Raw genomic sequence first — 27,102 nt, forward strand, 5'->3', positions numbered from 1 at the left:
GGGCTGTCTTGCCTCCTCTGACTGGCACCGTCTGTGAGACCCTTGGGGCGGAGAGGGCAGGTGCTGAACCTGGGACCTCCTGTCCACTGGCCCTGGGGTGGGGACTCCCCTGGACGGGGGGGCCTCACAAGACCCTGCCTGGGCCCATGGCTGGGAGCCAGTTGCCACAGGGAGGCAGATTCGGTCCCTTGCCTCTGCTGCCCTGGGACGGTGAGCCAGGCACTTCTGTGGCTTGGCCTGTGGAGGCGGTCCGCTTTCCCTTTCTCCGGGGGCGAGGCAGGGCTTTGTGTCCCCTGTGGGACAGCAGGTGCTTGGCAAAGTGGCTTCTGAGGAGGAGCTGCCCCCCCCCCCGAGGGCCCCCCCCCTGCCCTAGCAGGCAGCTGGCCGGAGGGACTCCTGCGCTCCCGGGTGGGCGGGTTCCGCTTCAGCTTGGGGGCTGCCCATTGGAGTCCGAAGAGCCCCTCGTGGTCCGTGCTGCAGACCCACTTGGTGATCGCCCTGTCTCCGCCAGGGTGGGATGGGGGATGCTGCCGATGGCTGGCAAGAGCTGTGCCTGTGAGGGGATTGGGTGGGGCACGGCCGTGGGTCCGGCCGAGTGGCTTCTCCCCCTCCTCTTCCCCCTCTGCTCCCCACGCTCTTGGCCCTCATCCCCCAGCAGCCCTGGCTGCACACAGCTGGACCCCCACCACCAATGCCAACGTGGGCATTCCTTCCCCCACCCCCCTCCGGAGCAGCCACTTCCCTTCCCGGGGGGGGGTCTGCTCTTTGGACGGAGGGGGGGCTCTTTGGCGTTGTGCCAGGCGCACCAGGGGCTGCTCTTCTGCCCGGGCCTCTGAGCCTGTGCTGAGACTTCGGGCAGGCATGAGCCTCCGGCGGTTCTTGACTGGCACGGCTCTCCAGGTCCTGCCTCCCTGCCTGCCACCCAGGGTGCTGCGTTGCCTGCTTGGGCAGCCCCTCCGGTCTTGCCATCCGCCCCGGCCTGGAGTGGGTTCACCGTGAGAAAGGCGGGGGCTGTGCGAGTGACGTGGGTGACGGTGGCGCTGGTGGCTCCTGAGCCTCCCCGGTCTCGCCCTCTCAGGGCCCCAGAGATGCTTTTTGCAGAGAGGCCGGCTGGCTCCCGCCCTTCTTTGCTGCTTCTGAGACATGGGCATGAAATCAGTGCTTTGTCCACAAAAGGCGGGGGCGTTTTTCGGGTTTTTTTAATTAGATGGGATGGTGCGGGGTGGGGGGGGTGTTGGCATCCTGGGGCAATGTGTTTGGGGCAGGGGTCCCCCCGCCCCCCCGCCCAGGGTATGCAGCAGGGGGCTTGATCCGCCTTCCCTTCCCTTTCCTCCAGCTGGAGCAGGCCCTGCGCCTGGAGGCCGGGGAGCAGGAGGCGCTGGAGAGCCAGGGCTTGGCCCAGCACAACATCGAGCTGCGCCGGCGGCTGGAGGAGGAGCAGGCGGCCTACAAGCGCAAGCTGCAGGCGTACCAGGAGGGGCAGCAGCGGCAGGCGCAGCTGGTGCAGAAGCTGCAGGGCAAGGTGAGGCGCCGGGATCCCCTCCCCCCCCCATGCCACGGATGGCTCGCCCAGGGACCCTCCACGGCAAACTCCTGCCACTTTTTTGTGTGGCGGCCGCTTTTACATTCCATTCCCCGTCTCCGTGTTGCCCACCCGCCTGCAAAGCAGCATTTGCGGGCCAAGGACTGAGGTGGAGCTGTGCACCCGCTCAGGTCTGGAGGGCGAGCCCCTGGCGGAGTTTCCAGCAGGCTTTCAGACCACGCTTCCCAGCATCCTGAGAAGCTGAGACTGTGCCACCGGGGGGCGTGGCGGGTGGAAGCGTGGAGTCTCAGGGAAGGTGGGCGAGGGCCAAGCTGGGTCTGGTCCGAGGCTCTGTGGGGGGAGGCCCCCCTCCCCCTCCAGGGGGGGCAGCGGGGCAGCAGGTGTGGTGCTTGGAGTCCTGGCTGGCTCCTCGCCTGGCAGGCGCCTCCTTTTCCTTCGTAGGTCCTTCAGTATAAAAAGAAATGTGCAGAGCTGGAGCAGCAGCTGGGGGAGAAATCGGCGGAGCTGGAGCGGCAGGGCCTGGTGGCGGTGAGGCGCTCTCCCTTCTCTGGGGGGGGCGGGGGGGCTGCCGTCCCGCTTGGAGCCACTGCAGCCAACACCACACACCCCAACTGCGCATTTCCCCACCTTTGAATGGGGGGGTCACCGTCTAACTCCACACACACACACCCCGCCCCCCGGAAACCTGGCCTGGATCCCTTCAGTTCAGGGGGCGCGCGGGCGCATGCGTGTGTGTGTATGTGACTCAAGCCCCTAAGGGGCCCACGCGGGGTGACGGCACCCCCACGACTGCCGCAAGGACACTGGCACACGCAGTTGGCCTCTAGGAAGCGCTCCAGAAATGGAGGAGAGCTGACGGTCACAGTTCTCTCGCCCCCATCCTTGCCCCCCCGCCTGAAAGAAGCCCTGCCGTTGTCGCCTGAGGAGAGCAGGAGGTGTCTGTCGGCAGTCCTTAGCCCCTCTCCCCCGTCAGAGGACTGCCGTTGTTCCCAGGGCTCCTTGGCTAAGCCAGTTTATTTTGTTTATTTATTACTTACGTATTCGTTAGATTTTGACCCCGCCCTCCCGGCCGAGGCTGGCTCAGGGCGGCTTACGTCAACACAGTGTGATGTGAAAATAACGAAAGATCTTAAAGCCATAAACATAATCATACCGTAAAGTGCTGGCGCTCCGTTTCCTCACCACGCAGTCCGTTCCTTGATCTCCTTCGGCTATCCTGGGCGGCCAGTTTGGGCCGTGGCCGGAGGGTCCTGAGGGTCAGGGCTCTCTCTCATCATCGGCTCCCAGGTGTCCGTAGGGGAGGGGGTGGCGGCTCCAAAAGTTCCGGCAAGTGGCCTAAATGGAGTTGGGCAACTATTTCAGCCCCCCCCGGGGGGGGGGAGGGAATATTTTGAGGGCTGGGCCTGTGGAAGTGTTCGGGTCAGATGGGGAGGCCGGGAATGTGAACGAGAGGCCGCTCTGTCCATGCTCAGAGTTCTCCGTCTCTTCCAGGGCTCGGTGGGAGTGGGGGGGTGGGGCTGGAACGCAGGCGTGAACAAAGCTGTGTGTGCCGGGAGGGAGTGGGGGGGGGAGTTTTGCCCGGGATCGCGGGGCTGGGAACGGGGGCCAGGCTGCTTCTGCAAGCCCCTCTGGCTTCCCCTCCCCAGAGCCGCCTGGCCATCGCAGAGTCCCGCCTGCATCGTGAGGAGGATCGCGGCGGCAGCAGCAGCGACCTAGAAAACGCCCTTATCCGTCTGGAGGAAGAGCAGCAAAGGTTTGTGCTGGGGGGGGGGGAAGACTGGGGAGGGGCAGCACTTTGAAAAGTCTTGCATGGGGGGGGGCAGCCATTGGCCCCAGTCCATGTGGCTTGACCCAAACAGCATTTGTGAGAACTGGGTGGAGATGCTGAGTTTGAGCTTCTTTGCCGTGTGGTCGCTCCTTTCATGGCGGCAGCGGCGGCTAGGAAGACCCTTTTCGGGGCACAGATGGCCACATACTGGGATGCTCAGCAGGAGCCCACAATCCTGCCACCTCAAGGGGCACCTGCAGGGAAGGGGAGAGTCAGTGTGCTGCGGGGACTAGGAAGTTCGACTGGGACCCCCGGGGGACCCGGCTTCCGATCCCTGCTTTGCCGTGGAGGGTCCCTGGGCCAGTCGTTCTCTCTCTCTCTGCCTGGCCTACCTCACAGGGGGGTTGTGGGGAGGCTGGGCGGTGGCAAACCTGCTGTGGCCTCCAGGGTTTCTTTGCCCTTTGGGGATCTCAGCGCGGCACACATGATGCTGCCCAGTGAGACCCGGGGCCAGCCACTCTGTTGTCCCGATGCCCAGGAGTGCCAGCCTTGCCCAGGTGAATGCCATGCTGCGGGAGCAAGTGGAGCAGGCCAGCACAGCCAACCAAGCCCTGAGCGAAGACATCCGGAGGCTGACAGCGGATTGGTCGAAAGCCCGAGGGGAGCTGGAGCAGCGGGAGGGCGAGTGGCGCCGGGAAAAGGAGGTGGGGCGGGCTGCAGCCCCTCTTCCCCCCGTCCCCTTCCACGCTCGACAGGCTGCAGCCGGGCCAGGCCCGGGGGGGTGGGGTGGGGATCGGGGCTGCACGGTGGCAAGCCGGAGGCAGAAGCCAGCATTGTGTCGTGTCTGTCGTGGGAGTGTCTGAGGGGTCCTCCCCGTTTTCCTCCCCGTTTTCCTCCCCGTTTTCCTCCCCAGTCCTTCAACATGTACTTTAGCAGTGAGCACAGCCGGCTGCTCACCCTTTGGCACCAGGTGGTGGGTTTCCGGAGACACTTCAGCGAGGCAAAGACCATGACGGAGAGGTCAGTGCTGAACGCCTTGGCCTCTGGGCTGGGCACTTCCACACAGCGGTCTTAAGCTGCATCGGAAGGGTCCAGAAGGGCTGCTCTGGTGTAGGAGGGTTAGAGAGTGCTGGCCCAGCCCACGGCAAGCCAAGAGTCACCTGCGTCCTGCAGCCTCCATGAATGATGCGGAGCGGGATGTATTTGTCTGAATAATGCTGCTGCTGCTGCTGCTGCTGCTGCTGCTGCTGCTGCTGCAGGGAGGGGGCAAAAAGCTGCAGAAGGTGCTAAAGCTGCCCCCCAGCCCCTGGGAATGACACACACACACACACACACACACCGTGCAGGTGGATATTGGGCTGGACGGTGCCCATGCTGCGTCAGTCCTGTCTTTGCAGCCAAACGGGGTGGACGTTTACTTGGCGCAGAGGGCTCTCTTGGGCTGCTCCATCCAGCCCCCTCTGCCCCCACCCTCGTTCTGCTGGTGGGAAGGATGGGCCCGCCCCTCTGGCCTCTTCCTGGAGCCACCTTGGATGGTGTCGGGCTGGTGGCACGCAGGCAGCCTGCACTGATGGACGGAGACACAGTTGTGATGGGGGGGGTGCCGCCCGCCCCTTCCGGTGACTCTCTTGTCCCCCGCCCCACCCCCCGGCAGAGATCTCCTGGAGCTGAGCGGCGAGCTGTCCCGGTCCAGCCACCTGGTGCACGCTGCCTGCCTGAACCTGAGCAGCAACCTCCGTCTGTCGGAGAGCAATGCCGGCACGGCTCTGGAGCAGCAGGCCCTGCTGACGGCCCAGCTGGAGGAGCAGCTGAAGGACAAAGTCCGCGACATGATCCAGCTGCAGGTCCGGTGCGACGCAGAGAAGGCAGAGCTGAGCAGCAGGTAGGCGTTCCCAGGCCGGCCGGCCGGCCAGCAGGCAGGGAGCTGAGAGGGGCACCCGAAGAAGCTGGAGGAGCCATCCAGAGCCCGGCGAGGTGAGCCGCTGGCCACAGGCTGTCTGATGTGGGCCTAAGTGGGGGGGGGGCTCCCCCCTGGAGCGCAAGCGGTTTCCGCCAGTGGAGCTTCAGTCGGGCCAGGACGGGACGGAAGGCTTCCTTGGCGTTTTCCTGTGTCCCCGAGCGAACATGCTTGTTCGTGGCCTTTGTCAGTAGCCTGCCTCTCTCACTGCGACTCAAGGCATCTGTTGGAGAAGAAGTGCACAATGCGAGAGAACACAACAAGCAGTGCAGTCGAAACAGGGGAAGGCAGTGAGCGCTCCTAAGCTGCCCCAGGAGAGCGAGCCACAGTGTTGACAGACACTCGGCAGCCGCTCACCCTCTTCCCAGTCTCAAGAGGTCCTCCTGAGCGGCCCGTCATTCCCCATTTGTCAGGCTGCCCACCCCAGCAGGAGGAGTGGCGTGGCTTTGGCAAGTCTGGGGTTTTGCTCACCTGTGTGTGTCACCTGTGCCTCCCGCCCTTCCAGAGTCCTTGAGGTCACGTCCAGCTTAGAGCGCCTGAAGGCCCAGAACGCTGAGAAGGCCAGTGCCATAGAGGGGCTCACCCGGAAGCTGGAGGCCCAGGTGAGTGGAGGGGCCGTGTGGCTCGGCCGGGGACTGTCCTCTTCTGCGCTCTCCCGGAGCTGACCCCGTGCCTGTTTTAGCCGGCCAGGGGGTCACGGCAGACGAGGGGCCGGGTGCTCTTGGCATGGCTCGCTTCCCTGTTGCCCACCAGCAGTGGCTGTGGAGGCTGGGTCGGGGACGTTGTGTGAAGAGAGACATTTCCACTCTACCTCCCCCATCCTCTCTCTCCTGAAAGGTGGGCACCCTTGAGGCCAGCCAAGAGGGAGAGTCTTTCGTTCCCCACCCCACCCCCTGTCCCTAGGCGGTCACGGTTCTTGTGGGTGAAACCAGGCGGGTGGGAGGGTGGCCCCCCCCGCACTGTAGCCCCACGTCTGATCGGGGTCCCGTCCTGCAGCTTTTTTAGCCTTTTCTAAATGCTGAGACCTTCTGGCACCTCCCAGCAGCAGAGCTGTGTTGGCCTTTTGGCACGGAGGCCGCAGGTCTCTGCAGTGAGCAGGGTGACAGAGGAGACCCGTGTCCCAGGCAGGTCCCCCAAAGTGTTTTAGAAACCAGTGGTGGCCAATCATGCCAAGGAAGCAGGGTGGGAGCGATGTGGGAGGACAGGTGGCTCTCTAGGGTTTACGCTGAAGCCGCTTGGAAGTGATGAGAACCACGCAAGATGGGGCACATTTCTGGCACCTGCCTTAAGTGTTGTGTCCTACTGTTCAGAGGAAGAAAGGTGCTGCGGGTAGTCCCTAACAAGGCCGGTGGCCCTCTCTTCCCTGTCAAACGTGAGGAGTGGGTCTGGGGATGGGGCCTCGAGGCCCCTCTCTTGCTCATCCCACGCATCTTATCCCAGGAAGCTGTGCGTGCCCAGGAGCAGGCCGCCGCGGAGGCCGGGGAGCTAGAAGCCTTGCGAAGTGAGTCGGCCGTGCTGCAGCAGACGTTGCGAGACCTGGCTCAGGTGTGGAGCAGCAGAAGTGAGGCTGGCAATGGTCCTCCCGCCCCGGGAGATGGGCCAGGCCCGCTGGCTCTGTGGAAATCCCGGGAGGAGCCACGTGGGCAGAGGGCAATGGGGCCCAGCCAAGCATCGCCATCTTTCCCCGCAGGCTGTCTTCTCCGATACGGATAGCGCCATTCACTTCTCGTCCACTGACCGGGCGACCGATGTCTCAGACAGCGACGCCACCGGGCTCAGCCTGCGAGCCTTGTCCAGCAGCCTCCGGACGCCATCCCCACGGCGGCGATCCTCCCCCCGACGTAGCCTCTCCCCGGTTTTCTCGGACTCCACGTTCATGGCAGTGCGGTCTGCCTTCCACAAGCGCCAGCTGCAGCTGCAGGTGAGGAGAAGACCAGGCTGGTGGCGGGCCAGGCGCTGTGGGGGGGACAGCTGGGCCAAAACAGTGATGTAAAACTTGGAGGGGGGGGGATCACTTTCCCCCAGTCCCCCCCCCCCCCCCCCCCCCCCCCCCGGAGGGACTTCTTTCAGTGTTTCTGAAAGTTGGGGATGTCGGGGTGCATTGGGGGGAAAGTATTTTCTCTTTTGGAATGAGTGAATTGCTTTTCAAGCCAAGATTTTAGACACCCAGATTTTAGATTATGAAGATTTTATTGTGAAGCAAGCTGCAGCATTGGATAATGACAGTTCCTGTATATACACCGAACATTCAGTGTATTTTAAGCTCTATATTGTATGCTTGAAATGCAAGTGATTTTGCCCACAATATGCTGTGTGGTACAAAATTTAACTCGTTAGCTAACTTGGAATCGTATGAGGCTCCCTCTGTCCCCCAAGCCCCACTTTCTGCTGCTGCTGCTTCTTTTTGTGTGCATGCTTTTCCCCACGTTCCTTTTTTTCTTGCCTCTCGCTTGGCAAAAACAACGAGAAGTGCGCTGATGCAGCCGTCCCAGGCTCTGTCCTTCGCTGTGCTCTCCCTCTCCCTCCCCCCCCTCCCTCCCTCTCTCTCTGGGACACTTCTGCTTGTAGCTAATAAAGGCCTTGAGCCTTTTAAATCTGTTGGATAGCATGGTTTTGTAAGTTTATCCCATTGTTAACGATGCATTTTCTTGCTGAAGCAGCGGCGCATGTCTGTTGATCCCAGGAGCCTTGAGCCGGGCTCTGGACGGGCATCCCAGGTGGCTTCTCAGTTCACGTTGAAGGAGTGGGGTGTGTGTGTGTGCACAGTCCAGGCAGCCCCTCTCCTTCGCCCCCCACAGCCCCGCTCAGCCCTGCAGGTTTGGCTCCTGTGGCTGCAGCAGGCAGGCCCTGAGCGTCCGGCAGAGCTCTCTATTCATGAGGGCCAGAAGCTTGCTTTTAAAAAACAAAACCAAACCGTGAGAGCCAGCGTTGTGCTGTTGCACAGACTCCCCGACTCCCTCCAACACCGTCCGGGGCCAGTCCTTGGAACCCATTCTCCGGCCCTGGCTGCGTCTGCGTGCCGAAGGCTTTTCGCCGGCCGACTGAGGCAGAGCGTTTGCTGCTTGTCACCCCTGGCAGGAGGCCCGTGGGAAGTACGAGGCCAGCCAAGATCTGGTGGCCTCCTTGAAGAGGCAGCTGGCCAAGGGCGACCACGAACACCGTTCCCTTAAGCAGAAGGTCCTGCAGCTGAGAGACGAAGTGGACAGCGTGGCGCGGGCAAAGGAGGATGCCCTGCGAGATGCCAGCCGCTCCCAGGCATCGGTGGATCTTCTGGCCAGGTGGGAGAGCTTGATGAGGCAGTGGCAAAGGACGGCTGCTGTCCGCTAACAGCCAGTGGGTCGTCCCACACGGGAGGCCTCCCGGACTGCTTGCTGTCGGCCTGTGCTGGGCTTGCTGGCTTCCAGTCATAGGATGCCACCAGAGTGGTGGGGGAGGGGGAGGGGGCCTCTCCCTGCCTCCTTTACTCCATGCGGCAGCACAGAGTGAAGCCTCTCTTAGGTGGCCAAGTGGTTCAGAAAGGGAGTCTCCCTTTCTGGGGAGGGGCAGGCGGCCATCTGTCACAGATGCTCTAGCTGTGGGTAGCTCGTATGGAGCTGGAGGTTAGACCAGATGGCTTCTGAGGGCTCCCTTCCAAAGGGCTTCCCCTGGGGCCTAGCACGACCCCCCCGTTGCCCTCTTATTCCCTTTTTATTCACTTTGCCAGAAATGGGCGAGTGAGATGGAAGCTACAGGTATGGGGCCCTCGCCCCCGCTTTTTTCCATGCAAGCTATGGGGTCTCTCTCTCTCTCACTCTTCCCCCCCATGCCAGTGAGAAGACTATCCTGGAGAAGGAGCTGCAGGCCCTGCAGCAGAAGTTTGATGCCTGGAGGAAGGAAAATGAGGAGTTGTTGCGGGCCGGCAGGGACCTTCAGTGCCGGTGTGAGGCCCTGGAGGCAGAGAAAGAGTCCCTCTTGGCGGATCGGGAGCGAGGCCGGAAAGAGAGAGAGCGGGGGTGGGTGAGCAGTCCCAGGGCTGTAGGTGGGATGGGGAGGCCGCGGGGCGGCTGGGCTGCAGAACCCTGAGGAACGTTGGCAGCGGCCTTGGCAAATTCTCTCTCTCTCTCATATATATATATATATATCCAAAGGAGGCTGGCCTCCCGGCATGGCCTCCCTTGGAAAAACATGTCTCCCAGAATGTGTGTGAGGAGCGCTTCTGGGTAACCCGAACGCCTTGGGAATGTGGCATGCCCCGGGAGACAGGGCCATTCTCGCTGCGCCCATGTGTTTTCCTCCGTCTCCTTGGGGATGCACTCAGGTGATTTTTGCAGGATGCCTGTAAGCCCCTGTCATGACTCCAGTGGGTTTTCCCCTTCTGCCGCCACCACCCTGGACTTTGGTCCCTGCTGAGAAGGGCCAGGGTACCCTAACAAGCCCCTTTTCAGCCGAGAACACACAGGCGTGATTGACCCAGGCAGAGAGAATTAATTAAACAGAAAAACAACACTGGGGCATGGAAAGCAAGACAGTCCTGCACAGATCATGACACACACCCCCCTCCCCGGTTGCTTCTTGCAGGCACAAGCAGCTGGAGCACCTGGAGGGGCAGACGTCGGCCCTGAAGAAGGAGCTGGTCCTTCTCCGGGAGGCCCTCGGCCAAGTGGCCCTGGAGAAGGAGGTGGCCGAGAGTGAGAAGGCCCAGGGGGCTGAAGCCCTTGCCAAAGGGGTGTGTGTTGGTGTGGGGGAGATGGTTCAAGGCCTGCTTCCTGTTTCTAGGCACCCAGCTGGTTTTGGAGGGGGCTGGGGGCAGCCCGGGGGTCTTAACTGTATAGTGCTCTGCTTGAGGGCCTCCACTCTGCACTCTGGCTTCAGAGCAGGCTCCTAGCAGCAGTGTAAGGACCTTGGCAGCCATTCGGAGCTCCCCTTCTGCTTGGGATGGGGCTCAGGTTTCCCCTTCTGCACATCTGCACAAAGCCCGGGTCAATTCTGGTGCTGGCTCCATCAGGGTTTTTTGCATCCTTGTGTGGCTGAATGACATCCCCTGCTCTGTACAGCAGCAAACGACCGCTAGAAAGACACCACGTGGAAGCCGCCCTGGGTCCCAGACAATGTTCCCTCTAAGCTGTGCAGTCTTGTGAGCAAAAACTCTACTTTGTGAGCTGCTGGCATTAAAGTTGTGAGTGAGCGATTTGGCTACTGCATAAATTAGTTTGCTCTGGAGCCATCCTTCCTGGGCTAAGGCAAAAATCTGTGAGCCGGAGGCTAAAGAACTGTGAGCAAGCTCACACTAACTCAGCTTAGAGGGAACACTGGTCCCACAGCCAATAGCCCCGTCCTGTCCCTGAAGCGCCAGCAGCAGATTTGAGTCCCTGTGGCTTTAGGAAGAGTCCTGGGCTTCCAGGGTTTGGCCCTGAGTGGCTCGCTGCCCCCCCCCCCCCCCCCGGCAGAAGCGAGCCACGCTGATCTGGAACGGACCCTGAACAGGCTGAGGTCGGAGGAGGCCTCTTTGCGGGACTCTCTCTCCAAGATGAGTGCCCTGAACGAGGGGCTGGCCCAGGATAAGATGGAACTCCACCGCCTCGTCATCGAGGTACGGCCTGGGGGAGGGAGATGACGGGAGGGACGCAGAGTCCCGCATGCTGAAGATCTCTGCTTAATCTGATGGTCCTGGCCTCCGGGGCTGTGTGGGCAGTGGCCCGGTGAGGTGAGAAGCAAGTCGGGAGGTGGGAGCGGAGCAGGGTTTCCAGGGCTGCCTTCCAGCCGCAGGCTGACTGGTTCCAGAGGAGCCCCGTGGGTGCCCCTTTGCCCGCTGAGTGGAGGATGCGGGACTCAGAGTTTGGGGGCAGGGGGGGGAGTATTATTTAGTCGTGGCTGGTTACGAGGACCCTGGTGGGCTTGCGGGAGGGGAGGGGCCCTCCCCCCCCTTCTGCCTGCCGTGTGATGAGCCCCCCTTTCCTTGCGGGGCCAGCTGGAAGCGGAGAAGGCGGCCCTCCTAGAGGCAAAGCAGGAAGCGGAGCAGGAGAAGGCCGCGCTTCGGCTGGAGCTGGTGCAGCTGGAGCAGGAGAAGCTGGACTTGGCTGCGGAGCACCATGCCATGGGGCATGCGCTGCAGGCTGCGGAGCAGAGCAGGGAGCAGCTGGAGCGGGAGCTCTTGGCGCTGCAAGGGGAGCGGGAGCAGGCGCAGGGGCAGCTGAGCCAGGTGAGCCGCGGTGCAGCGAGGCGGGCGCAGGGCTGGTTTCCTTCCCCTCCTGCTGCTGAGCTGAGGGGGGAGCTGGCGTTGCCGCTGCCAGCCTCACAGGTGATCGTGCCACGTGTGTGTGCGTATCAGCAGCTGACTGTCCTCCGACCGACGAGCACTCCTGCACGTGCCTTTCGAACAAACCTTGCTCTTTGCGCCATCTCCCCTTCTTTGAATGCAAAGGCAAATGTGGCAAAGGCTTCCAAGGGCTGGACGTGCATTTTGCTGAACCTGCACTGCCAGGGAGGGTCTTCTGGGAAAGAGCGCCTGCAAGACTGCTGGTTTCTTCCTGACCCCAGTCCTCGACCTCTGGGGGTCAAGGGGGTGTTGCCCAGGGAGTGCCGTCTGCCCATGCTCCTTGCGCCTCCTTTGAGGGCTGAGCTGTGTTTCCTGCGGGAGCTCTGCTGGATTTGGATGGGGGCTTGGGGGCCGTGGCTGTGGCTGGGGACCAGGGAGGGCTTCGCATTTGGAGGCCTGGCTGCTGCCCCCTCCTCTCCTCTCCTCCCCCAGCTTTCTCGCCAGAGGGAGTCTGCCAGCGAGGCACTGGGACAGGTGCGCAAGGAGCTGGAGCGCCACAGCGAGGCCCTGCTCAGGGCAGCCAAGGAGAAGGAGAGGCTGATGAAGGAGGCGGCCAGCCTGGCGGTCCAGCTGGCCGCCTCGGAGCGGGACAACCGGGGGCTGGCGGAGGAGATCGCTGGCCTCAGGTAGGGGGACGGCGGCAGCTCCTGGGCTGCTCCAGTGTCCTCACCGCGGAGCGGGTGGGGTTGGACAGTCACCGGGCGGCGGCAGCAGCAGTGCGGCGTGTGGCTGGGTGGGGTGCTTGGCTCCCCCTCGCTGGCAGGAGTCCCGGAGAGTCCCCCCGCACGAAGGAAGGTCCCCGTCTTGCTCGGCTCTTTTCCTTTTTCTGCAGCTGCTTTCCCTGCCTCCGCAGCCCCAGGCCTCTCCCTCCGCCTTCGGGAGGGAGGCGTGCCGTCCCAAGCCCAAGCACCGAGGTGCCCTCCGTTGTTCCTGTGCCCCCCGTGCAAGATGGGGGCCTGTTTTGTGTCTTCTTCCTCTGCCCCCCTTCCTCTTTGGATGCTCGGGGAGGGGGGGGAGGCCCGGGGAAGAGGGGCCCCGGCACAGGGCCCAGCTGAGCTGCGGAAGGGCTCGGACTGCAAGAGGCCGAGCAGGACTCAGAATAGGGCTGGGTAGCCGCCGGCCCTCTGCCAGGCCCAAAGGGTGCCCCTGACCTGCCAGGAAGACGGAGGCGAGTCAGTATCGTGGGTCAGTCGTGAGCAGTGGGGCCCCGGAGGACTCCCGTGGTGCCGTCCTGGCCCCGGAATCCCGTGTGCCATCCTGGGCCCCGTGTCTCGGCACAAGGGCACCCCCGGGGCCTGCAGAAGAGGGCAGAGGGGATCACAACAGGGGCTTGTTAAATGGTGCAGGGGGGGTGGGGGGCCCTGATGGGCAAGTGATTCAGAACAGGCGCAGCACATTTGTGGAGCTTGGCTTTGGAATCCCGTGTCCGTCGGTCCCCGTTCGCCTAGCCGGCATAGCGAGCTGGAACGGCTGAGTCCTGTGGCCACGTGTCAGGTGGCGGGGGAGGCTTTGGCCACTGTCCCTGTGGGGGACTGGCCCTGGTTGGCTCCGAGGCTGCTCAGGGGCGCTCTTTGTGGTCTTCCGAACTTTGTCCAGGGCAGAAAAAGACACCTTGGAGACGACCCTCTTTGACGTCCAGCACCGTCTGGCTCAGGTGGACGCCCGGAAGGAGCAGCTGGAGTCACAGAGCCAGGCCTTGCTTTTGGCCAAAGAAGCCCTGCAAGGTGGGTGGACTGGGGGGGGAGGGCCTCCCCCTCCCCCTGATCTTGGGTGTTTGCCGTGGTCCAGCTCTTGCAGGGCTTAGCTCTGCAAGAGGGACCTCAGCCAGCCCTTTTCTCAAGGCCACGCTCTGGGCAGAGGGGGTGTGGGGGGGGGCCTCTGAGACGCATCCCCGCATTCTGAGGCTTTGCTGGGGGGCGGGGCCCGAGAGTCCTCCATGGAGAGGGCGCATCTCTGCTCCAGCCGGAGGTCTCCCTGAGGGTGGGCGGGAGGATTCTCCGTTCCTCCTCCTCTTGCTAACGTCTTCCTGTCCGGGGCAGGGGAACTGAGCAGCGTCCGCAAGCAGATGGAGGCCGAGGTGAGCCGGCTGGAGCGGGAGAGGCAGCTCCAAGCGCAGAAGTCGTCGCAGGCAGAGGAAGAGGCCCAAGCAGCCCTGAAGACCAGGCAGGCAGCACACGAAGAGGATGTGGCCCACCTTCGGAGGGAGAAAGTATGTGGCGTGGCAGGCCTGGCGGATTGGGTCCCCGTGCAAGGCTGGGCTGCAGCAAAACAGAGCAAGGAGTAGATCTACTAGAATACCAAGTCTCGCTGGGGGATGCAAAAGGCATTTCGCACTAACGTTCCAGGTGGAAAATGCCATTGTTAAGCCATGCTGGCTCCATCCAGTCCCGTGTCCCATTGCAGTCAGTGACAGCCAAGCAGGCCCTTCCGGGATGCTCAGAAACCTGCGGCAGGCCCCTCCCCCACTTCCCTCCCAGCACCTGGCATTCAGAGGGAGAGGTAGACTCTTTCTGAACGTGGAGGTTCCATGTAACTCTTAGCGATTGTCAGAGACCTGTTACTCTCCATTAGTGGACCGAATCCCTTTGAAAGCCCGTGGCCATCACCTTATCTTGTGGCGGTGAGTTCCAGAGGTTTGATTCATCAAGCTTAAGGAGGGAGGCAGTTGATCTATTCCTTGAAGGGCTGGAGTCTGTCTCGGCCACCTGGACAAACACCTTTCTGCTTGCGAGGCATGTTTTGGTGCTGGGAAGTCACGGCAGAAGCAGCGCTCCCTGCGGGCTGGTGGCTGGACCGGATCCCGCCACACCCAGCCCCCGGGGTGCTCTTCCTTCCTTGCAGGAGGCGCTGAGGAGGGAGCTGGAAGCCGAGCGGGAGGAGCTGCAGGGCCGCCTGACGCAGGAGCGGGAAGAGCTGCTGGCTCAGCACGAGGCCGAGAGGGAAGAGCTGAATGAAGAGCTCACGGCGCTCCAGCAGGAGCGGGACGAGGGCCTCCTGCTGGCCGAGAACGAGAAGCAGCAGGTGCTGGGGGAGGCCGGGGGGGGGGCTGCGGAAGAGAGGCTCTGCACTCACCCCCACGGGGTGAGCCTTTGGCCCCTGAAGTGACTCTGGTGTCACTGCGGTGGGGGGTTTCTGCTGCCTGTGATATCCTCCCCCGCCCGGGAACTCCAGTCCTGCCCAGGGCCAGTGGTGGCTGCTGAACTGTTGCCAGAGGGAGAGTGGATATGTGGCCCCAGCTCAAGAGGCGCCGCCGGAGCTCCGAGGCAGTGGGGGGGGAGGGGAGGCTATGGCCCCTCTTCCTGGGGCGGGGGGGAGGGCAGGAGAGGACCACTGAGGTGCGTTTCCTTGCATGCCCTTCATTTTATATGCACTTGCGATCCCCGTCCCCCAGTGTGGATTTTCAAATGATGCCCAGAAGTGTTTGGTACGGGGGAAATCCTGCAGGAAGGATGGCGCCTCTTCACGCTGCAGCCAGAAGAACTAGAAGGCTGTCTTTGAAATAGCCGCCCCCCCGGCCCCCGATGAAGGCGGAGCTCTGAAAGGGACCTCCTCCTGTGCATGCCGAGTGCCCACATGGTCTCCGCTCAGCACCCCTGCTGATGGCCCAGCGGGGGCCCGTTGTGCGTGTTCCAAGCGCTGGGCCCCAGAGGCCTCCGCTTAGACCCCTGGACCAAGCGGCAGTGGTGTGGTGCTCGGCTGTCCTCAGCCTTGCCAAAACGGGAGGGGGGGGCTCTTAGGGGAAGGCAGCGGGGGGGGGCACGCAGAGAGCCGTGCCTGTGTGTGTGTGTGTGTGTGTGAGAGAGAGAGACCTTGCCTCCTGCCCTGTCCCTAGGCGCTCTCCCTCAAGGAATCGGAGAAGGCTGCACTCCTGGAGAAGCTGTCGGGGGCCCAGCAGAGCCTGGCCAGCCTGAGCTTGGAGCTGAATGGGCTCAAGCGAGATGCCCAGAGCCGGCAGGAGCAAGAGCGGGTGGGTATCAGTGTGCAGGCGGGGGGGGGGGGGGGGGGGACATGTGAGCCAAAGCCCCCCCCCCCCCGGAGAGTGGAAATCCAGCTTCGAGCAGAGCTGCCCCACCTGCAGGTGGTTCGCAGGAGTGCCCCCGCTCGCATGAAGGTGGGCCCCTTTGGTTGCAGGCCTTTGCCCTGAGCGGCTCCCTTCCGGCTCCAGCCCGAGAGTTGGAAATGCCCTGTTTTTTTAAACAAAAGCAATCATTGCTGGCTGCAGTCGTGAAAAACAGGACTGCGCAGAGATTCTGCAAAGAATCCTGATCTGGTGAGCCGGCGAAAGAGGCCAAGAGGGGGGGACCTGGAACAGCCTGCCCAGGGAGGTCTCCCTGCCCTGCCCTGCCCTTCCCTCCCACCCACCCATCCCTCTCGATCTTTAGGAGGCAGATGAAGACCGGTTCATTTAGGACTGCGTTGGATTGATTTAGCTTTTCTTCTTTTCTTCTAATTTTTTTTTTCTTTTCTTCTAATTGAAGTCTTTGAATTGTGACTTTTTACGGGTTTTGTAGAGGGTGGCATTTCTTGTGCTTTTTATATGGTTTTGTTTATACTCTCAGCCGCCTGCAGTCCTGCAAGGGAGGAAGGCAGCTAGTAAATGTTTTAAATAAGTAAATAAGTAAGTAAATCAGTAATGAAATAGGTGTGTCCCCCCCCCCACTCCTCGACTCTGTGGGGCTGCACCCTCCCCCCTACGGTGGTTGCTCTGGCCACGATTAGTGCCGCACCACCACCAGCACCACCACCACTGTGGGGGAAGAAGCCGTTTCCCCGGCTGGGGCAGCTGGCGTCGGGCTGCCCGAGGCACCAAGGGCTTGCCTCTTCCCCCGGCTGCAGGCCACAGTCGCTGCCTTGAATGCGGAGCTGCGGAACCTGCGCAGGCAGCTCGAAGACGTCGTGGCAGGCCACGAGCAGGAGGTGAAGGTGCTAGGCGACCAGGCCCGGGACCTGGGAAAGCAGAAGGAGTCTGCCCTCCGAGAGGTGAGTGGCCTGCCTGGAGGAGGCGTGATGGGCCCTGCTGGAACGGGCGGCCTGAGCCAGCCTCCAGCCTCTCGCAGTGCTTCTGGGAAGGCCGCAGGCAGGGCCGACTGATATATGGGGCTCCGCGGCAGACTGTCCTCTTCCCTCTGACAGCCAGGGGCCGCTCATCCCCCCCTCCCATTTGTCTAGCCCCTTTTTAAAGCTGTCTAGGCCATTGTCACGTCCTGGGGCAGCCTGTACCACAGAGGTTAAATATCCATTCTCTGAAAATGTGGTTTCTTTTGCTTAATCCTGGGAACCCCCAACCCATCGTAAGAAGGGTTCCTTTACCCCCCCCCCCCGACCGCCCATATTTTTTTAGGTTAAAAAAAGGGGGGGGGGGGGGGGGGGCCGCCCCGGATTGGCCCCTGCCGCCCGCCCAGGTGGAGGAGCTGAGGACACAGCTGCGCCTGGTGGAGGACGCCCGGGACATCCTCCGCCAGGACCTGCTGGAGGCTCAGCACCAGGTGCGTGAAGCCCAGGAAGAGCGGGAGACCCAGCGCAAGGAGGCCGTGGACCTGCGCCGGAGCCTGAGTGACGGAGCCAAGGAGAAGGAGGCCCTGCAGCAGTCCAACACAGAGCTGCGTGCCAGTGTGAAGCGTGCCGAGGGCGATCGCATCAGGTGAGGGAGGAGTCAGCCGGGGGGCGGCCCCCGCATCCCGGCGTGGCCTGGTCCAGGAGGAGTCCGCTCGCGGGCCCGTGGCTCCTTGTCTGCCTTGCTTGAGGAGGGGGAAGTCTGGATCTGTGGCACTTTCTGACCAGACCTTTGGTTGCGGTTGAAATGTCCCTGCCTGCCCGCCCCCAGTTTGAAGCGTGCCAACGAAGAGAAGGAGCAGAAGGTATCCATCCTGGAAGAGGTGCGGGCCGCGGTGGGCAAGGAGGCGGCTGACCTGCGCAGCAGCCTCCAAGAGGTGGAGCGATCACGCCTGGAGGCCCGGCGGGAGCTGCAGGAGCTGCGGCGGCAGGTATCGCGGAATCACAGAGCTGGAAGGGACCTCCCACTCCACACGGCAGGGGGATTCACACATACCTCCCCCTCCACCACACCCCCAGTGACCCCTGCTCCACACCCAGAAAAGATGACCAAAAACCTCCAGGATCCCCTGGGCCAAACCGGCCCGGAGAAAGAATGGCTTCCCGACCCCAAGGTGGCGATCGGCCTTTCCCTGGGCATGTGTCAGAAAGGGCCAGGAGAACTGAGCCCTGAGGCCGCAACCCTCCCTGCCCTCCCCTTCTCACGAGATCGGCCTGGGTTCACAGAATCAGCAGTGCTGTCGGATGGGGCCACCTAGCCTGTGTTTGACCACCCCCGAAGGAGGAGAGCCCACCCCCTCCCGAGGAAGCCGGTTCCACTGAGGAGCCGCTCTGACTGCTCTGCCACTCCCGCTTTCCACGTGGCCCCAGTGTCCCTCGCACCCCGGCCCTCTCCTGAGCCTGCTCAAGCGCTGTTGCGTGGCTGTCCCCCAGGTCAAGATGCTGGACAGCGAGAAGACCAAGAAGAGCCGGGAGGTGGCTGAGCTGCAGGCCCGCGTCGCTCGCGATGAGCAGCGCGAGGAGGAGAGCAGACGGGAGTCCTTCAGCCTCAAGCAGAAGATCGTGGCCAGTGAAGCCGGCAGAGAGTCAGCCAGGAAGGAGGTGAGCTGTGGGCCCTGCTTGGGCGCTCGGGTCTGGAGGGAGCCCGCCCGAACCGCTCCAGGTGCCTTTCCTTTTGACCCCCCTCCTTGCTTGCTTCTCGCCTCATCTCGTCTGGAAGCCTGGGTAGGCGCGCTTGTGTGCCAGGAGGACGGGATTTGGTTAAGGCATTCAAGTGCGCTGGTGGTCCCCAAAATCCCAAACCTTGCAGGGGGGGGGTCCACCTACTTGCCTCACCGCAGGAGCCGCTCTGCCCAGAGGGAGTCCCCAGGCTCTCCAGTGGGACTTACTTACTGCCAGGAAGAGTGTTTTTAGGATTGCAGCCGCTATGCAGCACTGCTCTGACCTTCCCCTCCGAATAACCGCCACTGCGTACAGGTAATTCTGCCTTGTCTCTGCCCTCTGTGTGGATCGGCAAGCAGGAGAGAAGTGGTGGTGGTCGTTCGTAGCTCCTGACACTGCAGTTATCTGCCTTCAGTGGAGGATGGCCTGCTGTCTCTGCCTGAGTCTCTGCTCTCTTGTGGACGTGTGTGTTCATCCAATCAGAGAACAGTGATTTATGCAGAAATTTGTGGAGAAAGATGTTTCCTGTATAGTATTCAAAAGTAAACTTTTTGGCCCTGAAACTGACACCGCCCTCCTATTTTAAATCAGGAAGGATGAGCAACAAAACAAGAGCCAGACTGGCTGTATCACACCAGCCTCCTGGATCAGACACAGCAACCAAGCAGGGGCCCCGAAGGGCCAACCAGCCAACAGGGTGTCAAGACCCTGGTGTTGCTTCCATACCCTGGAAGAAGAAGCATGCGGAGGCTCCTTCTAGTCGTCCTCCTGGGCCGTCACTACTTCCTCTGGCGGGGAATTCTGCAGTGTAACTGCTCACGGCAAGGTCCCCCGAAGTCGTGCCTGTGGGTGCTACAGGCCCCCCCCCCCCACGTTTCGCGGCCTCCGCCAGGTGTTTTTTGAAAGTGGGTGGGGCTTGGGTCCAGGGCTTCTGGCTGGCCCCTAGCCATCTGATTGGTTGCGGCTGCGTTTTAGTTGTGGCTGGGCACACGTCCCTGCCCTGCGCCAAACTGTCAAAGGCACCTGCGTGCTGAGAAAGGACTGGGCCTCTCGACATACTGAATCAATTCCTTTTATCTGCCCTGAATCCGTCACCTTGCAGCTTCATCAGGTGTCTCCCAGTGCTGGAATGAGGGGAGAAGGAGAGGGAAGACGCTTTCTCCATCCTGTGCATAACTTTATAAATCCTCTGTCGTGTCCCCCACCCCCCACCCCGAGTTGTCTTTACGATGTAGAAAAGAGTCCCGGACTCACAGGGAAGGGGCTCCACCCCCCCCCCCCCCCCCCCCTTTATCTCTGCTTGATCCAACTCTACGATGTCCTTGTTGAGATCAGGCCCCCAGAACGGCACTCAGTATTCCGGATGAGGCCGCGCTCCTTGTGGTTCTCTGCGGGACATTGCAGGGCTGGCTCCTTGGCTCTCAGCCGGGCTCCTGAGACCCCTCCGCACGGAGTTTGCCCCTTTCCACAGCCGCTGCACACGGAACCGACATTTTCTTCAAGCTCTTCGCTACGGCCGTGGAGGTGTCTCTCTCCGTCTTTGTCGCGGCCCATTCAGATCCCTCTGGCGTGTATCTCGAGGCGAGGTTTTGTGTCCACGAGTGTCCATGACGGCACACCTTCAGAGGTTACCTGGAGTGGCTTTCAGCCACGGCCTTCCCCTTTTTCACCCCTCACTCCTAGGTCCACAACCTGCAGCGGAAGGTGACAGACCTGGAGCGTGAATTCCACCGGAGAGAGAGAGAATTGCTGGCCAGTCTGGAGGAGGCACGGACCAGTGAGAGGAGGCTCGTCGACAACGGACACAACTTGGAGGTGAAGCTGGAGACTGCGCAGGCCGAGGCGGCGGCGTTGAGCCTACGCCTCAGTGCAGCTGAGGGGCGTGCCCATGGCCTGGAGGCAGAGCTGTCCCGCGTGGAGACCCTGAAGCGAGACGTGGAGTTCAAGCTGAGCAGCCTCTACTCGTCTCTGAGGCGCACCGTGGGCATTGGCCAGAGGGGCCGTGGCCCCAGCCCTGCCCTTGGAGGGCGCAGCCGCTCCCCCCAGAGGCGCTTCTCCCCTCCAAAAGGTATCCTTCCCAGAGGGGGAGGCTGGGTCGCCTGAGCCTGTCTGCCTGGCACTCTGTGGCGTTGCCGGGCAGTCCCATCTCTCTGGTCCCTTTTGATGGCTTCATGTCGCTGCAGGTGGGCAAGGCAGCCCCACCCCAGAGGCCCAAAGCCCAAGCTCCGGACCCCCCTCCGCCGAGCGTGCCGTCTCCCCGAGCCGCCCCGAGCAGCTGGTGGTGGACACCGTCGACCCAGAAGCCGTGCGGATTGCACTCCGGGACTTCCTGCAGGAGCTGAGGGCGGCTCAGCGAGAGAGGGTGTGTGGACGGTGCTCTTGGCACTCCCGCCTGCCGCGGCTTCGCGTCACTGCCTCTCCAGGCCACTGCCTCTCCGGGCCACTGACCGGCCTGCCTCTCTCTTTGGCACCCCAGGACGAAGCCCGGTCCCAGCTGGCTACCTGGAGCCACCAGCTGTCCGACCTGGAGGGGCAACGGGATGCAGCCGTGACGCAAGCGCAGCAACTGCAGAAGCAGCTGGCTGAGTGCAGCGAAGGTACCGGGGTGTGTGTGTGGCTGAGGCGGTGCTTGCTTGCTTGCTTGCGTGGGCCACCACTGGGCCGGGCTGCCCTTCTGCTGCTGCTGCTGCCGCCGCCGCCCTGGGAAGGTTCAGTGGTCAGGCTCTAAACCTGGGGGAAATGACCGGGCTTCACTGGAAGGCTGGGGGAGGAGGGGCTGGGCAGCAGCCAGGCCCCGCCCCCCCCACCCGCCCAGCCTTTGGCCTTTCCTGGGATGAGGCTCTTGTTACCCGGACCCCGCCCCCGTTCCCCCACTCGGCAGTTTCGAGCAGGAGACCACAGCTGCCCTGCCGGGTCACGCGAGTGAGAGAGGACCCCCTCCAGTCCGGCCTCCTGTCCCACGCAGGGGCCAGTGGGTCATTCTGCAGGGCCCACCACAGCGCCTAGAAGCCAAGGCCTTCCCCCCCATGTTTCCTCCTCGCCCTGTTGGCTTACTGCCTCTGTCTGTGGAGGTTCAGTTTACACACCATGGCTCGTAGCCGTTTAATGACTCCTCGTTATTAAAGAAGTCTGTCCTGTGACCCATCAACTCCATCAGGGCCTCCCACTCCCCATCATGTTAGCAACCTTTCTTCTGTGTCCCCCCCCCCCTGGTCTTCGATTGTCTGAACTCAAGAGTGTTTATTTATTTTTTAAATTACATTTACTAGGCCACCCTTCCCTACGAGTAGGCCTCAGGGTGGCTTACAACAGACTAGGATACAATCTCAGTATAAAACTAAATTAAAACAATCCAATAAATGCCAGTTGGTAAAAACAGTATCTATACAATGTAGGAGATGGCAGAGAAATCCAAACTCCCCGGCCTCCCGGGGGGGGGGGGGGCCGTCAGGGTTGAAACGCCGCGGGGGGGGGGGGGGTCCGTCAGGGATGAGGGATTGCAGGAGAAGGTGCCAGAAGGAAGGAAGAAGCCCCGTCGCTGCCCTCAGCCGAAGGCCCGGCGGAACATCTCTGCCTGGCAGGCCCTGCGGAAAGGCAGCAGCTCCTGCAGGGCACGGATGTCCTCCGGCAGGCAGAGCATTCCCCCAGGCGGGGGCCAGGGCTGAGAAGGCCCTGGTCCTGGTCGAGGACAGCTGGACCTCTCTCGGGCCAAGGACCACCAGCGAGTTCTTATTCCCTGAGCGCATAATGCTCTTCCCAATGGGCATACAGGGGGGAGAGGCCGTCCCGGAAAGGGGTATGTAGGTCCCTGACTGCTAAGGGCCTTAGAGGTCAAAACCTTGAACCTGATCCGGTGCTCTACTGGAAGCCAGTGCAGCTTGTGCAGTAGTGGTTGAATATGCGTCATCCATGGGGTCCCAGTAAGGACCTGCACAGCCGCATTTTGGACCAGTTGAAGCTTCTGGGTCAGGCACAAGGGCAGGCCCGTGTAGAGCAAATTACAGTAGTCCAGCCTGGAAGTGACTGTTGCATGGATTTCCGTGGCTAGGTCAGGGCGAGACAGGTAGGGAGCCCAGCTGCCTGACCTAGCAAAGTTGGGAAAATGCCAGGTTGGCACCCTTCGCGATGTAGGCTTCCATCGATAAGGAAGAATCCAGAGTCACGCCCAGATTCCTGACGGTCTATGCCGGTGATAGAGGCACACCCTCAAGAGTCGGGAGAGCTGGCAACCCAGTCGAGGCTCCCCCCCCCCAGACACAGCAGCCCCCCCCCAGCCACAGAACCTCCGTCTTTCCTGGATTCAGTCTCAGTCAACTCTGTTTTAACCATCTCACCACAGCCTCCAAACCCTCAGCTAGATTCCCGGGAACACCCATCAACAGGCATAGCTGGGTGTCATCAGCATATTGGTGGCATCCCAGCCGGAAACTCCGCACTAGCTGGGCGAGGGGGTGCATGTAGATGTTAGACAACATCAGGGTGAGAAGGGCCCCTTGAGGAGCCCCACATTCCAGTGGGTCCCTTGAGGACACTGTCCCTCCCAGCGCCACCCTCTGTCCCCGACCGACCGTGGAGAAATGAGGTGAGCCACTGCAAGGCTGTCCTGCAGATTCCAGCGTCGGCAAGGCAGTGAGTTAATAGATCGTAGACGACTGTGTTGAATGCTGCTGTAAGATCAAGTAATATCAGCAGCGCCGACTCCCCCCAATCCAGCTGTCTGCAGAGATCATCTGTAGGGGCGACCAATGCCGGGGCAGAAGCCTGATGGAAATGGATCCAACACCCATGCGTCTTCCAGAAATTTCTGGAGCTGATTCAGCCGCTGCTCTTTCAGTTACCTTACCTTCAGTTACGAAAGGTTCGAGACTGGGCAGTAATTGGTCAGATCCACAGGATCTGAGTGTGGTTTTTTCAAGAGCGAGGCAGCCCCCGCCTCCTTCAGCCCCCTGGGATGGATTGATAATGTCTTCAAGGGGGCCTCGTAGCCTCTCGCTGCTGGCCTTCACCAGCTTTGAGGGGCGCGGATCCAGGAGGCAAGTGGTCGACCTAACAGCACCCAGAATTCTGTCAACATCCGCCCGGGAGAGCCGACTAAGGGTGTCAGAGACCGAATCCAGAGATGGCCAGGGGGTCTCCAGTTCATGTACTGTATCAATAATGGCTAGAAGGTCGCAGAGTAGTGACAAGTTACTTATGCTACTCCCCAGTCTTCCAGTGAAGTGCTTGTTTGTAGTGGCAAGTTACAGGTACTGGTTAGAAAACCACCAATTCCACGTTGGATTTCCTGAAGAACACTCTGGGGCGTGGCCATTCAGATGCAGCGGGTGACTCACTAGTTTTTTATTTGCTCAGAGGTCCTCACCCATCTCTCGTCTCTTCCATTGGACACAGTCCTTTGGCTGTTGTTCCCGAAAGCAGCACCTCTGGTGTGGGTGTCTCTGCCCCGGGCTCTTTGCAGCGAAGGCCGAGGCAAAGAGGTCGTTTGGTTTTATACCTCGCTCTTCACTACCTGAAGGCTTACGGTCGCCTTCCCTTCCTCTCCCCAAAGCAGACACCCTGTGAGGCAGGTGAGAGGCGGAGAGCTCTGAGTGAGTCGTGACTGACCCAAGGTCACCCAGCTGGCTGCCTGTGGAGGAGGAGGAGGAGGAGGAGGGGTGGGAAATCAGACCTGGTTCTCCAGATCAGAGCCTGTGGCTCTTAACCTCCACGCCACACTGGCCCCCTTATCTTCCTTCCCTCTCCAAGGAGGGTTGCCTGCCACAGCCCTTTAGTCTCATGCAGCCAAGACTTACCGCCGTCTTCTCATTCTCCTAAAAGCTGTTGAGTAAGACCGCCTGTTGACCCAGGTGTGTCCCGCTGCTCGGCGGAGCCTTGGCTCAGCCGCGGGATCTGGGCTGCTCTCCTCTCTTTGAGGACTCGGCTGACTCCTCACCTGAGCTGTTGCTGTGAGCTCCAGAGCGCCGGGAGCTGGATGCTCGGGGCTTTGTGGAGAGCTGGCTGGCGTAGGCATGTGCCCCTGTGTGTGGCCTCAGCCCCTCTCCACAGCCGGCCCGGGTTCCCCTTCTGCAGGGAGGCGCACGGTGGACGGGAGGCTGAGCACTGTCCAGGCAGCCCTGAGCCGGCAAGAGGAGACCCTGCGCCGGAATGAGTGGGAGCACAAGGCCTTGCTGGACAAGGTGGCGGTGCTGGAGCGGAACCTGCAGGCGGCTGACAGTGAGAGGAGAGCCACCCAGGTGAGTGGGGGCTGGCTAGGAGCTTTCTGGGCAACTGGGGAGGGGCTTTAAGGCAGCCCCCATGGCTGGGTTGTGGGCATGCGTGCTTTGTTCCTATGGTTTCTGTTCCATCTGGTTCCTGAAACCCTTGTTTGCGAGGGGTCCATTTTAAAAATGATGATGATCAGGCTCTCCATCACTGACTGGGTGGGGGAGCCATTTTGGCTCAGGTCTTGTCATGCATATTTCTCACCTTGTTTGCAAGAGACACCCCCCCCCCAAAGTCGGCACCACCCCACCCAGGGTTCCCTCTAAGCTGTGCTAAGGGGCGGTGGCACACAAAATTTTAGCTGGCAGCTCAGGGATTTTAGCTTCAGCTCACAAGTAAATTGAGAAGGCATTTTTCCCCCATTGGAAACAATGAAAGATGGGGACACCTCCTTCTAGGGTCCACAGAATTGGACACCCCCCCCCCCGGCCTAAACCTTTTTGAAACTTGGGGGGGGGGGTTGAGGAGAGGCACCAGTAGCTATGCTGCAAATTTGGTGCCTCTGCCTCAAAAAACAGCCCTCCCCATAGTACTAGTTCCTCTAAGCTGAGTGCACAGGAAGAATGGCTCCAGAGCAAACTAACTTATGCAGCAGCCAAATCGCTCGCTCACAACTTTAATGCCGGTAGCTCAAAGTAGAATTTTTGCTCACAGGACCCCACAGCTTAGAGGGAGCATTGCCCCAGATCCATTCTCCATTATAGCCTATGGGACCCATTGACTACGATAGTCCCCATAGGCTATAATGGAGCTGGAAAAAATGATATATGTATTTTTTGCACACCCCGATATGCTTTTCAGTATGATTTGTAAGCTGCCTTGAGTCACAGGAAAAGTGGGATATAAATATTTGAATAAATAAATAGTTTGGGCGGGATGATAACATTTAAGCAACTTCTTGTTAGGTTTGGCAGGGTTCTGACTGTGATTGTTCCATCTCTGTTATACTTGACCTGTAATTTGTTGTATTTCACTAAAAAAAAAAAAACCAAGCAAAGGGGACTGTAAGAGCTCCCCCCCCCCCCCTCTTCCCCTTGCTGGTAGGTTTTGTAAGGCTCAGCGCAGGGTGACAGTCTCTGAGGTGAGGTCTACCAATATAGTGGACTGGGGCGGGTGGACCTGTTCTCCAGAGGCCGGGTTAACCTCCACAGAGGACATTTTCTGTTATGAAATTTGACTTGATTCTGTTTTCTCTTATAATGTTTAAATTATTCTTAAAATATAGCTTAAATATAGTTTAAAAGAATTCATTCTGAGATTTTTTTTCAAGGTTATGCAAATCTAAAACTAATTTACACAATAATCAACTGTAGACTTGCTCACAACTTTAATGCTATTAGGTGGGGGTTTTTTGCTCACGTGGAGCGTCGAGGGAACAGTGAGTCCCTATTGGAGTTTTTGTATTTAATTTTCTTAAAGTTAATTAGGCAGAGTTAGCAGAGTAAAAATGAGTTGAGTCCATGGTAGTTTAAAATATAAAAGTTTACTATCAACCTAACAAGGGTAGGGTAAACAGGATGAAAAATAACAAAGAGCTTTATTTCTACATCCTCATATCTAGATAACTTACTTAGATGTTCCTAAGACTAATGGAGACATCTTAACTCATCCTCAGGCTAATGGAGACTAGAGCTTCTTCTTGCTCTGGACAAAGAGTCATAAAATGCTAATTCTAGGTACTCTATCTTCCAATCAGGACAACAAACTACATCTCAATCTGGCGGGCTTTCTAGCTCTCTAAGCAGATAGGATACAAACAAACATGTGGTTCAGTACACAGTATTAACCCAGTAAATACCAAACAGAAGTGTTCTAACTTGTAACATCCAACACCCCTTCTCAAGTTATAACACTGAAATCATGCAAATTTAAACTTTCACGAAGATTCTCAAAACGTTGCTTGTCAAGCGGCTTGGTCAGGATGTCGGCAGTCATCTGTTCAGTAGGACAGTAACGAAGTTCAATGAGTCCTTTGTTTTGTAAATTTTTTCACATATTTGCATTGTAGAGCAATGGTGCTCTTGGACTTGGTGCTCTCACCTTTGCAGATAACAATGCAAGCTTGATTGTCCTCATACATTATTATTGGTTTCGGTTCATCTATTCCAAAGTCTTTCAGTAGATGAATGATCCAGTACAGTTCATAGCTGGCACTTTGCGCTGATACACATTCAGCTTCTGCAGTAGAGATCGCTACAACAGATTGCTTTTGACTAGTCCAGTCAATTAAACTGTTTCCATAGTAGAATAAGTATCCACTTGTAGATTTTCCATCAGTTGTGTCTTTTCCCCAGTTGGCATCCATGAGATCCAGTCAGTCTTGGTTCATCACAGGATGAGATTTTCAGTTTGAAGTCCAAAGTTCCTTTTAGGTATCTTGCCAGTCTCTTAATGGCTTTCCAGTCATGGATAGTTGGTGAGCTGGTCTTTCTGCATAATAGTCCAACAGCTGAAGTTATATCTGGTCGACAGATTTCGCTGAGATACAATAATTTTCCTATTGCAGATCTGTATTCGTGGTTGTTTGGAAGTAGTGGTCCCTCTGTATTCTTGAGGTAATCCTT

The 27,102-nt window shown here is 60.0% G+C and overlaps 1 protein-coding gene across 1 annotated transcript in view; it reads left to right on the forward strand.

Moving 5' to 3' along the window:
• Positions 1 to 27,102, forward strand: part of CROCC (ciliary rootlet coiled-coil, rootletin) — a 47,066-nt gene that overhangs the window by 10,746 nt on the left and 9,218 nt on the right. Inside the window, exons 5-31 of the mRNA XM_015412582.1 lie at positions 1,337 to 1,522; positions 1,985 to 2,071; positions 3,190 to 3,296; positions 3,850 to 4,015; positions 4,225 to 4,331; positions 4,966 to 5,193; positions 5,774 to 5,870; positions 6,709 to 6,813; positions 6,959 to 7,189; positions 8,347 to 8,546; positions 9,078 to 9,260; positions 9,826 to 9,977; positions 10,698 to 10,837; positions 11,216 to 11,446; positions 11,996 to 12,189; positions 13,160 to 13,287; positions 13,603 to 13,772; positions 14,405 to 14,584; positions 15,396 to 15,530; positions 16,400 to 16,543; positions 16,966 to 17,204; positions 17,388 to 17,547; positions 18,050 to 18,217; positions 19,961 to 20,345; positions 20,461 to 20,639; positions 20,754 to 20,874; positions 24,347 to 24,510. Of these exons, the coding sequence (XP_015268068.1) occupies positions 1,337 to 1,522; positions 1,985 to 2,071; positions 3,190 to 3,296; positions 3,850 to 4,015; positions 4,225 to 4,331; positions 4,966 to 5,193; positions 5,774 to 5,870; positions 6,709 to 6,813; positions 6,959 to 7,189; positions 8,347 to 8,546; positions 9,078 to 9,260; positions 9,826 to 9,977; positions 10,698 to 10,837; positions 11,216 to 11,446; positions 11,996 to 12,189; positions 13,160 to 13,287; positions 13,603 to 13,772; positions 14,405 to 14,584; positions 15,396 to 15,530; positions 16,400 to 16,543; positions 16,966 to 17,204; positions 17,388 to 17,547; positions 18,050 to 18,217; positions 19,961 to 20,345; positions 20,461 to 20,639; positions 20,754 to 20,874; positions 24,347 to 24,510 (4,587 nt within the window). The remainder of the gene's footprint in view (positions 1 to 1,336; positions 1,523 to 1,984; positions 2,072 to 3,189; positions 3,297 to 3,849; positions 4,016 to 4,224; positions 4,332 to 4,965; positions 5,194 to 5,773; positions 5,871 to 6,708; positions 6,814 to 6,958; positions 7,190 to 8,346; positions 8,547 to 9,077; positions 9,261 to 9,825; positions 9,978 to 10,697; positions 10,838 to 11,215; positions 11,447 to 11,995; positions 12,190 to 13,159; positions 13,288 to 13,602; positions 13,773 to 14,404; positions 14,585 to 15,395; positions 15,531 to 16,399; positions 16,544 to 16,965; positions 17,205 to 17,387; positions 17,548 to 18,049; positions 18,218 to 19,960; positions 20,346 to 20,460; positions 20,640 to 20,753; positions 20,875 to 24,346; positions 24,511 to 27,102) is intronic.

Source organism: Gekko japonicus, unplaced genomic scaffold, assembly GCF_001447785.1.
Source record: "Gekko japonicus isolate JY-2015 unplaced genomic scaffold, Gekko_japonicus_V1.1 scaffold131, whole genome shotgun sequence".
NCBI classification, from domain to species: domain Eukaryota; kingdom Metazoa; phylum Chordata; class Lepidosauria; order Squamata; family Gekkonidae; genus Gekko; species Gekko japonicus.